Here is a 15,033-nt window from a genome sequence, read left to right as displayed (position 1 = left end):
TTTAAAGTTACCAATGGAGTGTCTTGCACCATCCACCGAGTATCTGGTACGTCCCCAGCGAGAGAGGTTGATGTGGCTGATCCTACACGTGGGCTATTCGGAAAGTAAGATCCGATCGGTCGCAAAGTGGAAACCACTGAAAATCCAATGAAGCTTTGCACAGATGTGTTGAGCAGAGTCTCTAGTATGCCCTTCGATCGCGTCGCGTCGCTCTTTCAGTTCTGAGTGCACAGTGGGCACGTAAAGATGCCTAGGAAATAAGCGTCTTCCCCCAAGTGTGAGAGCCTGGTGAGAGATCCCACCCGACGCCATGCAGCCCACGTAACACAACTTCCAAGCGGTTTCTTCTTCAAGTCAGTTCTAGGCCGTACTCGGCTGGTGCAATGAAGATTCTCCTGCAGCATTTTCAATGGGAAGTGTTGAACCACCCACATTACAGCCCGGAACCGGCTGCCTCTTAGTTTCATCTCTGCTCATACCAACCTCTGGCTTTGAAAACAATATTTTGTTACAGTCAACGAGCTGCAGACCAGACTAGAGTGTTGACGGGAGGAACAGGAGGGGCTGCTTTCTATGACGAGAGCACTGGAAAGCTGGCACAACGGTACGACTATTGTCTAAGAGCACAGTTTCAACAGTTGCATTGCTAAAGCAGATTTGTATCTCGAAGAGGATGATCGGATGATCTGACTTCAGAGTCCCGTAACTAAGCTGAAATTTGCATCAGTCACTCTAGGAGAAAACACAGAAGACCTAAAGCTGGATGGTTGGAAGTACAGTTCAGCTCTTCTCCTTCCGGTGGTACGTTGCTACGCAAGGCGACTATGTAGAAAAGTAGCTGGAAGGTGTAACTAACTGTTGCAACTGAAACATTTCTGATTTTCACAATGGCTTCCATTATGGGACCGATCAGAACTTACTTCCCGAATAACCTTCATACTTTAACGAACGAACGAGGCACAACACGGACTGAAACGAGAAGACTCGCCGGGTGACCCGGCGTCATTGCGATGGTCGTGTCTGTTGCTGTTTTCTTTTTTTCTCCTCAGTATCTATTACACACTAGGAGTGTCATTTAGTTCTCCTCATCCGACTTGGCACGTCGTGCCATAGGTCTTCCCCTTTGGTTCTTCATGTATACATAAAACAATTATAAATAAATAAAATAATTGTTACTCTGTGGTGGTAAACTACTAGACTTGTGTCTTTTTTTAGTTTGCCATATAGAAGTACCTGGTTTCAATTAGGGGACGACGAAAAAAAAGGCAAAGTCCCGAGTTCGAGTCTCGGTCCGGTATACAGTTTTAATAACCCAGGAAGTTTTAATTATTACATTGTTAAAGCAGGTTTGTACCGGGAGTAGAAGGATCGGATGATCAGACTTAGGAGTCCCGTAACCATTAACTAACTTGGTTTTGGCATTAGTCACTCTAGGGGACAACACGGAGGACCTAAATATGGCTGGTTGGAAGTACAGTTCAGTTATCCTACTGCCTACGATGCTGCGGAGAGTGCCATTTGCAGTGAGACACTATATATACACGTATTTATCGTACAGCTGTTATAGATGACTTGCCCACGTATTGTTTGACCATTTCAAGGTAAACGACAGGAGAAAGTGAAACGTCCCCTTACAAACATTATGAATTACTGTGATGGTAAACTTCTACGTTGTTTGGTTTTCAAACGGCTGAGCAAAACTCAACGTACTCACACGTTTCTCCTTTTTTTTTTTTTTTTTTATTCTGATCATCAATAAACTGACAGACAGTATTTTTAGCGCAACGCAATCTGACTTTCAATAATTCCTACAAAAGAATGGCCCTGACTAACAATAACCTGTACCATTCATGAATCACTTACCACACTAAAATCTTCGTTACTCGAACTACTGCAATACAGCGAGCGCCAGTACTGCCAGCTAAATAAAAGATTCTAACTACTGAAGTCACTAAATACTCATAGGCATGGTTAGCAAATGAAAGATTTTGATAGAGAACAAACAATGTATTTACCTTAATGTTCAAAAGTCAACCCTTTCTCAGACGGACACACGCGCTGATCGTGCTCAAATAGTAATCTCTCAAAACTCCGCCATCTCTCTCCCCACATCCACCACTGCTAGCGGCTCAGTTCCAACTGCACAACGCTACTAGCTGTTCACATCCAACTGCCGAACACTACACAAGCGAATATTCCAACAATGAGTCCAACCAGCCACAGACTGCACACAGCAGAGTCAGTGATTTTCATACAGAGCGCTACGTGGCGTTACCAACATAAAAACCTAAACAGCGTACTTACAGAAGCGCATATTGAATGGAAGAAGAAACAAACTATAATGATACCGGCACTGACTTCATCCACCTTGGTGCTTGACCACAGGTTTCCACTATCAGCTTTTATTGCTGTATCGTATCTGGCGTGGCAGTGTTGATACATAATTCATCGACAATGAAAATTAACTCGTAACATGAGTCCGGTTCAATTTACAGCGATTGGAACATTGGTGAGATGATCTGGATTGAAAAATTACTGCTCTCGTATGGAACCAAATTGTCCCAAAGGTAATCTTCCTCACGTTTCTATTGAAATACTTAAGGTAATCGCTCATCGAAAAATATGATTCTGTGCCTTTCTCGATGCATTCATCTGGGATTGTTGCTTTATGACGGATTTTGACGAATAACTTTCGTGTACGGCTTGGTATGATTTCAGTCACCCGTTTCTTCACCGTAAAAAATGAAGAAGGAGACGTTTTGTAAGCTTCAGCCATTTTGTATCATTATCGATTTCCTATAAACCATCTAATACAAGGAAGTGAAGGAATGATTTTCCAGTTTATTTGGTAGGAACTCTCTCTACCTGGCTTTTTTAAATATCTGCAGATCGGTTTTACATTGCATTTAAGTTAACACGCAGCATAAATCAACATACGAAGACACTTTCGTTGATACCAATGTTATCTCTATACTCTGTACGCTTGTAATATTTAATGAGTGATAGACATGCCTTAAGTGGTTATTATATTCTATTGTACGGTATCCCACCTCGTGGTACCGCAATGGGTACGCATTCCATTGATGTACTTTTCTTATTTGGAAAAATCGTACTACAAGATTTTATAGCTAAAAAGCTTTTAATAAGTGATTGGTATTGGAGTTCACACATGGTAAGAAGTTACTGAGTGACGTCAAGTTTTAATAACGTCTGTTATAGGCTACAGCCTTAAAGCACTCCATTGTCAAGCGCTTCTTCACTTTCATGTCCTTAGATTCTTACAACTGTGTTCTGGTTGCTATAGAAATTGTGAATAATTTTTGGTCCACTACATTTTATTTGGGGTGCCACTTTCAGAATTTCAGTGACTGTGTTGGAGATACCATTATAAACAGCTTCTTCTAAATTTAATTGTTCTATATACGTGGATTTGTCACTCTTCTACCCAACTCTCAACGTAAGTCCTAGGGTCATTGTTGCTTTGAGTGTTCCTGCGTTTACACGAAACCAAATTAGACCTTACCAGGGTATAGCTTCAGCGTCTCTTCCAATTCGCTTTTAAACAATTCATGTGCTTTCCAACAGCAACTTTTATGCTTACAATTCCGTAACGTCAGCATTCAGCGTCTGGCTTCTCTGGACTTGGAACTACCACATTCTTCTTTGAGCCTCATGATATTTTACTACTGCGGTGGTACGATTTCCAAAGGACTGCAATAATTCTGAAAGGTTGTAGCCCTCCTCCCACAATCCATCTAATATGTGTACGTGTGCTTGTGAATTTGTCTGTCTTTCTCTATAAAACTACTAATCATATTTTTCCTATCTTAACTAACAGATTCTGGTTATGAGCAAAACCTAAACAAATAATGTTTTACACTCTTAAAGATAGGATATATTCAAGACTAACAAATATATTAAATTGTGACCGTGAACGGTAGTCTAAAAAAATGTACGTCATTTACAAACAACAAAGTTTGTAGCATTTAAAACTGACCTATCGAAATATCAATCGGGTAGTGTATCCATAACTCGATACCTAAAAAAACTGATTTAATAAGAGGGACTGTATGGAAACAGAAGGTACCCCACATAAATTATAAATAAATTTCTATGAGGAAAACGTTTCACATTACCCCCTATAAATAGGGCTAAATTCTGCTTCTAAATTCTCACTTCGAGTGATTGAGCCGCTTCCAACACTGTAGGACTGAGGTCGGAAGACAGATGTTCCCCACGAGGCAGTGATCGCAACACTGTAGAACTCCTTGACAACGTAAATCCTTTTCTGGTTTGCGGAGAATTACCCTCAAGTAGTCTCCAAAGACTGTCATCAGTTATGTTCAATTAAGGACAACAAGGAACATTAATTTCCGTTAATATTCCAGGTATTGTATCGCAAGCATCCAGAAGCAGTATCGCGAATCCCAGACAACATTTTCATCAGTAATGCACGGTGGTAAGCATAGTCTGGATCTGCGCTTCAGTTGCGGTCTTGGCATGAAGTGCTCGGGGACTTCTGAAAGATGTTTCCCGGGGCTTTTTGGACACACTTTTGTTACCCAGGAAACCTAGAGAAGGCCTGTTGTATTTGAAAGGATGAACGATGTCTAACAAGAATCATTTGCTGCAACCTCTTCTTGTTCTCAGTACCTAAAAAAAAAAAAAAATGTGGCAGCCACCAACTTAGTTTCAATTAATGGCAGAACGTGTTTCGGGGTTTCACCCATCTTCAGCAGCGGTGCTACAGTACACAGATATCATCTGTTGGAATGTGTCGACTCAGTTCAGAATTTTATAGATGCCATGGGCAAAATAACAAGTGGTTTACCTATCATATTTTACTAGTGACATAACAGCGTTTGGGTTTCAGTTAAGGCGAACATCCCTTCGTTCAGCATCCAGTAGCTCCTTATTGTAGTAGCACGCTTGTATCATATGCATCATGATACTGGTGTGCAACTGGAACACATTTGCGTTAATGTCGACTTAGGGGTTGGTTTATTCCGGAAACTACTAGGGAAGACAATTCAACTTTTCCTGTATGTTCGGAAATCACCTCTGAAGTCAGCTGCAATTTCATACAACTACATGTGTGAATACACAACAAGGTACAAAGCTGAACCTTGTCTCAGGAAACCTATGAGACTGTAGCTTTCAAGCTAGCCCTATACAGCCGAAAGACGCTACAGGCTAATACACTTATGGAGGAAGTATGTATGTCATACACATCTCCCCATATTCGTAGAGTAAAATTCTAACTGTGCCCAAGTTTCCAAAATAAACTGGTAAACCCGCATACTGGGAATTTATTTCATTTTACATGTCGTACTTTTCATATGAATATTTAAATCCCTGTAGTCAGTTCATCGTATGCAAACCACATTATCAATAGTGGAGCATCTTGTTTATTAAACAAATAATTTATTTATGACCTAGGAACGTTAGCTAACATTCTGACGTATCTGATAACACCGTATTTACACATAACCGGTTTGTGTAAGTGGTCAAAGCTATAGCCACAATATAAATATTTGAGTGGATGAGTAATCTTGTTTTCGTAACTTCCCTTACCCTTATTTCGACAGAGAACTCGCTGGTTTTCGTGATACCTTCACCACTCCGCAAAAAAATGTATCAGGGAGACAGTTTTCGTGTTGATAAATGATACGTTGCATTCAGTTTGTGCGACACTCTTCGACTGCCTTCTCTATTTCTCTTCTTATTGAATGCTGAAACGAGTCATACAGAAGAAAGCCTGAAATTGCCTTCGAACAGGCCAGGAGCGACATTGGAGGAGACTCTGCTAAGGACACAATTTTCCTAACGAGAGAGTAGACCCCCTTTGAAATGGGTCAGCCGTCTGTGAGGCGTTGCGCATCGCCGCTTCCACTGCTGACGCCGGGCACTGAATGGCTTGTTAACCGAAGCGTCTAAATCGCAGTCCTTACAAATAAGCAAACCACTAGATGGTCTGCGGCAACGTAGGCAGAAGGCGACCCAGAGTAAAGGGGAAGCAATTTCAAGGCATCGACAACTAGGGCGGATACAATCTTTTTTATGGAGGGGTAGCTCACTCCATATCCTATTGTGTTTAGTGCAAGAAGGTCGGTTGATATAACTAGACACTTTCATGGAAACGTCCTTTCTTAAGGCCACAGCTTCGAGGAAAATAAAAATAAGTTGAGCCTGCTCCACCTTTTTCTCTCCTCCCGCCAAGACTTTCTCTTCGTCCTTTTTAACTTGGTGGACCCATAGTAGAATCTTTAATTTTCCTACATAGATTATAATGTTTATCGCTAACTTTACTGTCGAGAATCATTGAACATGCTCATAAAATTGTAATCTTTGTTTTTTAATATTTGCTGCCAGTTTTATTAATTTCTCTGTTGTTTTACCCGACTTCAATCTGTCTCTGTCCCTTTCCGCTGGACCAAGAATATTTCTCGTAATTGTTCGTTCTTCCTCCTAGTGATTTTCCATATAATTTTTCGTAAAGTTTAATTCATGCGCAGATTCAGGTTTGATCTGCATGGTGTAATGTGTAGCCAATGTATATGTGGTCATACACTTCACATGTCGCACACACAATGTTTTTCCGTGAGTTGTTTCTAAGGATCTCTGTAGGACTATCAAATTAATTTTTGAGAAATATTTTGAGGTCATTTGTTATTTTGTTCAAAAAAATGGTTCAAATGGCTCTGAGCACTATGCGACTTAACTTCTGAGGTCATCAGTCGCCTAGAACTTAGAGCTAATTAAACTTAACTAACCTAAGGACATCACACACATCCATGCCCGAGGCAGGATTCGAATCCGCGTAGCGCCTAGAACCGCACGGCCGCTATGACCGGCTGTTATTTTGTTCATTTTATTCTATTTATGTGGTTCAGTACTATTATGCTAAATCAAAACATCTAGTCATTAACCACGTCAGTACTTAGTTTACAAAATGCTGATTGGAAAATTTCTATACAAAAGAGGCCTCACGTATTTATAATACTTGAGAGTAGCTGTGAGAGATTACGAATAAGTAACACATTACGGGAAAAGGTTCTTAGTACTGCGAGGAACTTCAGTAGAGAATAGAAGTAAGTCAGAAGAACACCTTTCAACTTTGATTCTGATTCTTGGGCGTTTATCACCCAATTTCATTAAATGTTATTGGAAACTTACTGAAAATCACCCCTGTTGAACGGTGCGCGATCGTTTGTCAATGCTTGAAGAACAGTTATTCAGGTGCAGCTCTCTTCCCTGTTTAGTTGTCACTGAATGAACGTCAGTAATTGTATGGTTACTGAGATGGCAGAGGTATACAGGGTGGGCTGAAACAGCTTGAAAAGCTAGTAAGAACTTTGCATGGTAAGTTGGGCTGAAAAACAATTGTTAAGAAAAAAAATCGATACTTTGCGCCGCTTCCGAGTTAATTATCATTAAAGTTAGCCAGTCAGGCCGTTGCACGCACAAATTCAACGGCCCGCCAGAGACAGTGCCACCAAACCTGACCTTCGTATGGTTTCCTACAACCGAATAAAAGAGCGATACAAGAATTCAACCTGGGACGGTAGAAAGGATCGAACCTGAGCCAAAGTCAGAACATCTCGTGCGGTATGATCTGTGTTGTGAGAACAACTGACTTTAATTGAATCGGGCGAGTTGCTTAAATCAGCACATATCGATATGAATTGCTTACTTCCGTGCTAATTAACTGGAAAACAGCACACCATATTATATTTTTTCGTAATATTTCTCACCACATCCTATCCTGCAACGCCCATACAACCTTTTCAGGCTGTTTCTGGCTGCCCTATATACAGTAGTACAGTACAAAGTACGTTGAGATAATGTAGACAGGAGGAGTGTTCATATATAGGGGGCCTACAGAATTCAACTTATCACGGATACCGTTCCACTGTTGGCTAGGTTGGTAACTTTTTTAAATGAATGCAGCTGATTTCCTTCCCAGTCCTCCCACGGTCGTCGTCGACACAAGATTAAACGCTTATCTTTCTCATGTCCCTCATTTAGAACAGCGTGAAATAATTTTTCTGAGTAATGTCTTTTGAGCTTTATTATTAGCTCCTTTTTAGCGGTGATTCTCTTTCTGTGCTGCAGGTATCCTCGAAGCTGGAGGTCTGCAACGGTTCGAGCAGCAGCCGGAATACACGGAGGTCAACGCACGCGAGGATGCCATCCTTGCCTGTAAAATCATCAACAAGAAGGGCACGTGCTCCTGGCAGAAGGATAATAAGGTATCCACAATAGCAAAGTACTGCTGCTGCTTCACTACTTACAATTCATGTCATCCTTTTATGTATTTGTGCTACAGTATGAAGAAATCACATTAAGAAGACGTAGGGAAAGGCGTGGCAAGACGGGGAGCTGGGGTAAGACGGGGAAGGGCTATAAGCTACAGTTAGAGTATTGCCATCTGTGGATAGCTATGTCAACATCATTAATACACAGGTCCCAGTGTCTTGACATTGCTGAACCTTAGGTTCGCGGCGGTTTCTGTGAGCTTTGCAAGGTACGTACAATTCTTATACTGATTTGCAATGTTTTACACCTTTCGAGGTCCTAAAACGTGTTTCGTGAACATTTGTCCAGACTGTATATATAGCACTGAACAGTACGTCTTATTAACAGTAAACTGCTGTGTCACTAGTCAATGTTCACTAAATAGTGTTCATGTAGGCGTAACATAACCTGGCAGCATGGTATGCAGCGAGAATGGGTGGTGCAAGATGGGGAGCTTCCCCGTCTTGCCCCTACTATTTGTCCAACCATTACGTTCTTATCGTCTCATGAGTTTACCTCGCTGCGGGTTTTGAACACGTACATTATACGTTGAATGCAATTGTAAATATAATGGTATTCGTTATTCCTCGCTGCGGGTTTTGAACACGTACATTATACGTTGAATGCAATTGTAAATAGAATGGTATTCGTTATTCCAACGTTTCCTAATTAATTACAAAGTATGCCTTAGACTATATGGTGAATAAAAATACACAAAACGTGCAAAGTCAGTATTCTTGCTATGTTTTAACGACTGACTATTGGAAATATGGTATTTACTATATAATATAGATTACCAGGAATGATCAGACTCAATAGTACGTTCCACATGTTTTATTTCGGATGGTTCGCAAGTATCGGTTAGAAACGTCTAGGCAAGATTGGTCATTGGAGTCAATGCAAGGCGCTGTAAATTCTGTTATAGAAGGTCATATGGGTTCTTTCAGGGCTGCTCAGCAGTTCAACATGCCACAGACAACGATTGAACGACATGTGGCAAAGAAACGTGCTAATCCTGGCTATGCAGTTGTGAAAAAGTTAGGACCAATCACTAGTGAGTTTAACCCAGAACAAGAGGCGGAACTTAAAGACTGCTTAACACAGATGGAAGGACAGTATTGTGGCCTAACACTTAAAGAACTTTGTGAACTTGCTTTTCAGCTAGCTGAACGAAACAACATCAAACGTCCGCTTAATACTGCAACCAAATCTGCTGGAAGAGATTGGTTAAATGGGTTTCTTGCACGAAATCCTACATTAACGTTACGAAAACCAGAGGGCACGTCAATCGCACGAGCAATAGCGCAGACAGGTGGGAGCAGTTACTTCAGCAGAAAGAGGCCAGACTGTGACAACAGAAATCTGTGTTTCATCGTCGGGATGCTACGTACCACCTATGTTAATTTATCCTCGAAAACGAATACAACAAGCGTTTGAGACTGGCCTGCCCCCTCGTGCCTGGGCAGAAGTCCAGGAAACTGGTTGGATAACGAAAGAACTATTTTTGACTTGGTTCAAGAAGTTTATTGCATTTACTGGAGCGTCAAAGGAAAGACCAATAATTCTCATATTGGATGGCCACAAAACGCACACCAAGAATTTAGAAATGATAGATGTGGCCCCCCGAAAATGGGGTTGTCTTGCTGTGTTTGCCACCACACTGCTCACACCGTCTTCAACCATTGGACGTGGCATTTCTGAAGCCTCTCAGTAAATTTTAAGAAGTTGAAGTAAGATCGTGGCTTTGCACCCATATTGGAAAAGTTGTTACGCTGCATCAGATCGCAAGTTTATTCGGCAAAGCCTTAAGTCATTAAGCTACAATGTCCACAGCAGTAAACGGGTTTCGGAAAACAGGCATTTGGCTTGTAAACAGAAATGTGTTTCAAGAAAGTGATTACCTTCCCTGTTCAACTACAGACATTCATCAAGCTCATACATCTGAAGTTACAGAAACGGAAGACCAAATACCCGAGATCTTGTCAAGACGTAAAACACCTGAACAATTAACCACTGATGAGCAATCCTCTGTTTAATCTAACTTTCAGGTTTCCAACACTGAAATGGTGTTAGCTATTCCAAAGGTGGATAAAAAAAACCAAAAGAAACCATCTAACAGGCGTGGAAAACCCGTTGTTTTAACCGAATCTCCTTATAGGAGTGAACTATCTGAAGAAATTAAACGAAAAGGAGTTCCCCAAACGTGCTGCATGTAAACTAAAACTCCTCTCAAAGATGTTTAATAAACCTGGAATACCACCCAAAGGACATAATGACAACGAAAAAGTGACGAACGTTACCGACGTCTTGACCACCCATTCATGCTCAAGGGATAATAAACTGAGGTCAAATGACAACGAGGACAGAGTGAAGAATGTTTATACTGCTATGACTTCTCTGAAGGAGGCTGGATACGGTGTATTAGCTGCGGACTCCGGGCCCACGACACTTGTGCAGGGATAGAAAGTGACGATGACTATACTGTCCACACTTGTGTATGTGAAAGAGGCCTAAATTAAACGTAATACCTGATTCTACAATTCGCAGAATCATGTTTCGAAACCTTATCATCACAGGATTTCGCTATTCCAGTCCTTATTTAAGCTTTAGAGATAAATTCATGCTAGTTCCCTATCTTACCCCGCATATGGGGCAAGACGGGGAATTGGTAGTACATGTTTCAAAACGAGATATTTCTAACTAAATATAACAAGTTCGCAGGTTTCTTTGCATGCTATTGTAATTCAATGGTTAAGCAAACAAATGATAATCAATGTTATTGTGGTCTTCAGTCCTGAGACTGGTTTGATGCAGCTCTCCATGCTACTGTATCACGTGCAAGCTTCTTCATCTCCCAGTTCTTACTGCAACCTACATCCTTCTGAATCTGCTTAGTGTATTCATTTCTTCGTCTCCCTCTACGATTTTTACCCTCCACGCTGCCCTCCAATGCTAAATTTGTGATCGCTTGAAGCCTCAGAAAATGCTCTACCAACCAGTCCCTTCTTCTTAACAACTTGTGCCACAAACTCCTCTTTACCCCAATTCTATTCAATACCTCCACATTAGTTATGTGATCTACCCATCTAATCTTCAGCATTCTTCTGTAGCACCACATTTCTATTCTCTTCTTCTCCATACTATTTATCGTCCATGTTTCACTTCCGTACATGGCTACACTGCATACCAATACTTTCAGAAACGACTTCCTGACACTTATATCTATACTCGATGTTAACAAATTTCTCTTCTTCAGAAATGCTTTCCTTGCCATTGCCAGTCTACATTTTATATCCTCTCTACTTCGACCATCATCAGTTACTTTGCTCCCCAAATAGCAAAACTCCTCTACTACTTTAAGTGTCTTATTTCCTAAGCTAATACCATCAGCATCACCCGACTTAATTCGACTACATTCCATTATCCTCGTTTTATTTTTGTTGATGTTCATCTTATATCCCCCTTTCAAGACACTGTCCATTCTGTTCAACTGCTCTTTCAAGTCCTTTGCTGTCTCTGACAGGATTACAATGTCATCGGCGAACCTCAATGTTTTTATTTCTTCTCCATGGATTCTAAATCCTACTCCGAATTTTTCTTTTGTTTCCTTTACTGCTTCCTCACTATACAGATTGAATAACATCGGGGAGAGGCTACTCCCTTCCTCACCATTGCTTCCCTTTCCTGCCCCTCGACTCTTATAACTGCCATCTGTTTTCTGTACAAATTGTAAATAGCTTTTCGCTCCCTGTATATTACCCATGCCACCTTTAGAATTTGAAAGAGAGTATTCCAGTCAACATTGTCAAAAGCTTTCTCTACGTCTACAAATGCTAGAAACGTAGGGTTGCCTTTCCTTAATCTTTCTTCTAAGATAAGGCTTAAGGTCAGTATATCCTCACGTGTTCCAACATTTCTACGGAATCCAAACTGATCTTCCCCGAGGTCGGCTTCTACCTGTTTTTCCATTCGTCTGTAAAGAATTCGCGTTAGTATTTTGCAGCTGTGACCTATTAAACTGGTAGTTCGGCAATTTTCACATCTGTCAACACCTGCTTTCTTTGCGATTGGAATTATTATATTCTTCTTGAAGTCTGAGGGTATTTCGCCTGTCTCATACGTCTTGCTCAACAGATGATAGAGCTTTATGATGACTTGCTCTCCCAAGGCCGTCAGTACTAATGAAATGTTGTCTACTCCCGGAGCCTTGTTTCGACTCAGGTCTTTCAGTGCTCTGTCATACTCTTCTTACCCCTAGTGAGATAAGCCTCTACATCCTTACATTTGTCCTCTAGCCATCCCTGCTTAGCCATTTTGCACTTCCTGTCGATCTAATTCTTGAGACGTTTTTATTCCTTTTTGCTTGCTTCATTTACTGATGTTTTTATATTTTCTCCTTTCATCAATTGAATTCAATATTTCTTCTGTTAGCCAAGGATTTGTACTAGCCCTCGTCTTTTTACCTACTTGGTCGTCTGCTGCCTTCACTACTTCATCCGTCAGAGCTACCCATTCTTTTTCTACTGTATTTCTTTCCCCCATTCCTGTTAATTGTTCCCTTATGCTCTGCTTCAAAATCTCTACAACCTCTTGTTTACTCAGTTTATCAAGGTCCCATGATAATCAAACCTACTTGAATTTGTTTGTTTTTGTCCCTTTTGTAAGGGTTTAAAGTTAGCTTTCCCATCTTGCCCCGCCTCCCCCTATAAAGTCTGGTTCACATGTTTGAGTAACTGTTTATCAATATTTGCGTATTCAGTACATAAATAATTTCTTAATATCGCTTACTTCATTACATTCAGATGTAGTGGTATGTAGAGTGAAAGAAGATATGTCTCACAACACTACACTATCGCCGCGCGGAGTGTCCGCACGGTTAGAGGCGCCGTGTCACTGATTGCGAGGCCCCTCCCGCCGGAGATTCGAGTCCTCCCTCGGGCATGGGTGTGTGTGTTGTTCATAGCATAGGTTAGTTTAAGTTAGTTTAAGTAGTGTGTAAGTCTAGTGACCGATGACCTCTGCAGCTTGGTCGCTTAAGAACTCACACACATTAGAACATTTTTGAACTTCAGTCTCCACATTACTACTCCAAACTACGTTCGTGTGTAGTGGATTTCACTAAAACAGAAAACCAAGTATGGTACCCGCAAAGATTGTCCTGATAACATCGAGAGAGTGACTGTGTTCTTATTACTTGCACCTCAGACTGAAAACCTAGTTTTACTGATGGTACCTGTAAACAAACTGTTCGCAGTAAAAGCTATGCATTTTCTCCAGCACTGAACCCATAAGTCAACTGCTCTTCGTAAACTGTAAGTTGCACTCCGTTGTACGCAGTTCTTCACACTTAGTCACAACTAGTTCTTTACTTTTTTTTCTTTTTATGTCATCAGTTGTCAGAATGGTCTGATTCGTACCGCCTCGATTTTGTCTTATACGTCGAACTCTTTACCTGAGTGTAGTACTCATAGTCCATAGTATATACGAGAGAGGAATTCGCTCCCGGCCACATCAAAAATCCTGTGAAAGTATCGTTAATTTTATTTCACCTTACCTTCATTATGAACTGCTTCTCTCGTGCCTTTAACTTTACGAAAGGTAAACTGAACGTCTTCTCACAGATCCTCCACTCTTTTCCCCATCCGTCTACATTATTCTTGTCACCGACTTGGATGGTGGAATACCTATCCCACTTATCTGCCCCTGTTGTCTTAGGGATTTAAGAATGGCGTTCTTCCGAAAGTCAAATAGTGCGGTATGTCTCCAGTGACACAGATTTAACACATTGGAGTAATCGTTCGGTTGCCACTTTCCACAACGATTTTAAAAATCCATTCGTTCCACATTGTTGGTTTGTTACTTTTTCAGACATCTTTTAAACTGTGACTAGAGTGTTGAATCTCATATACGTTCCAAATCAATATCCATTTAATTTTCTATTACATTTCCTTCTCTTCTGTGAAGCCCTCAATGTACACTTTTCATGTATCCGCTCTGTCCACTGCGATTAATAGTAGGATTCCTTTTTCACTTGTGATGTTAATTGCATTGCTTTTGCAGGCCGGAGTGGCCGAGCGGTTCTAGACGCTACAGTCTGGAATCGCGAGACCGCTACGGTCGCAGGTTCGAATCCTGCCTCGGGCATGGATGTGTGTGATGTCCATAGGTTAGTTAGGTTTAAGTAGTTCTAAGTGCTAGGGGGCTGATGACCTCAGAAGTTGAGTCCCATAGTGCTCAGAGCAATTTGAACCATTCTTTTGCATTGCTTTTAATCTCGTAGAAAATTGTTTTGACTCTCCTCAGTGTTGAATCTGGCCGTCCGATGCTTCTTTTCTTCAATTTACTAACACATTTTCCTGTAACCATTACGCTGTAGCTTCTGTGTATTTGCTATTTGTTTCGTTCCTCAGTTACTGTATAACCTTCTTTTAGTGAGTTGTTACGTGTTTCATTCTCTCGTCCACTTACCAAGGAATCGACTGGTTAGCCGCAGTGAATGTCCTCCACCTGTGTTCCCTGACTGCATTTGTTTCTGCTCCTGTAAATGACTTCATTCACTGGTGTATATTTTACGTTAACAGATCGCCTTTGGGCACAATTTATAGCCATCTGCTGATCCCGGAAGGCTGATAGCTCTCCTTTGCACTGAGCTCAATTACAGCAACTTGCTTCTGTTTGAAATTATTGATTTTCAACGATAACACGGCTGTGGAACAGGCGTATAGATAGTTTCTT

The 15,033-nt window shown here is 41.0% G+C and overlaps 1 protein-coding gene across 1 annotated transcript in view; it reads left to right on the top strand.

Moving 5' to 3' along the window:
- LOC126263445 (irregular chiasm C-roughest protein) overlaps positions 1-15,033 on the top strand; it is a 357,515-nt gene that overhangs the window by 62,433 nt on the left and 280,049 nt on the right. The window contains exon 3 of the mRNA XM_049960539.1: positions 8,116-8,252. Within this exon, the coding sequence (XP_049816496.1) occupies positions 8,116-8,252 (137 nt within the window). The remainder of the gene's footprint in view (positions 1-8,115; positions 8,253-15,033) is intronic.

Source organism: Schistocerca nitens, chromosome 6 (assembly GCF_023898315.1).
Source record: "Schistocerca nitens isolate TAMUIC-IGC-003100 chromosome 6, iqSchNite1.1, whole genome shotgun sequence".
Classification (NCBI taxonomy): Eukaryota; Metazoa; Arthropoda; class Insecta; order Orthoptera; family Acrididae; genus Schistocerca; species Schistocerca nitens.
This window is presented reverse-complemented; position numbering and strand designations above follow the sequence as displayed.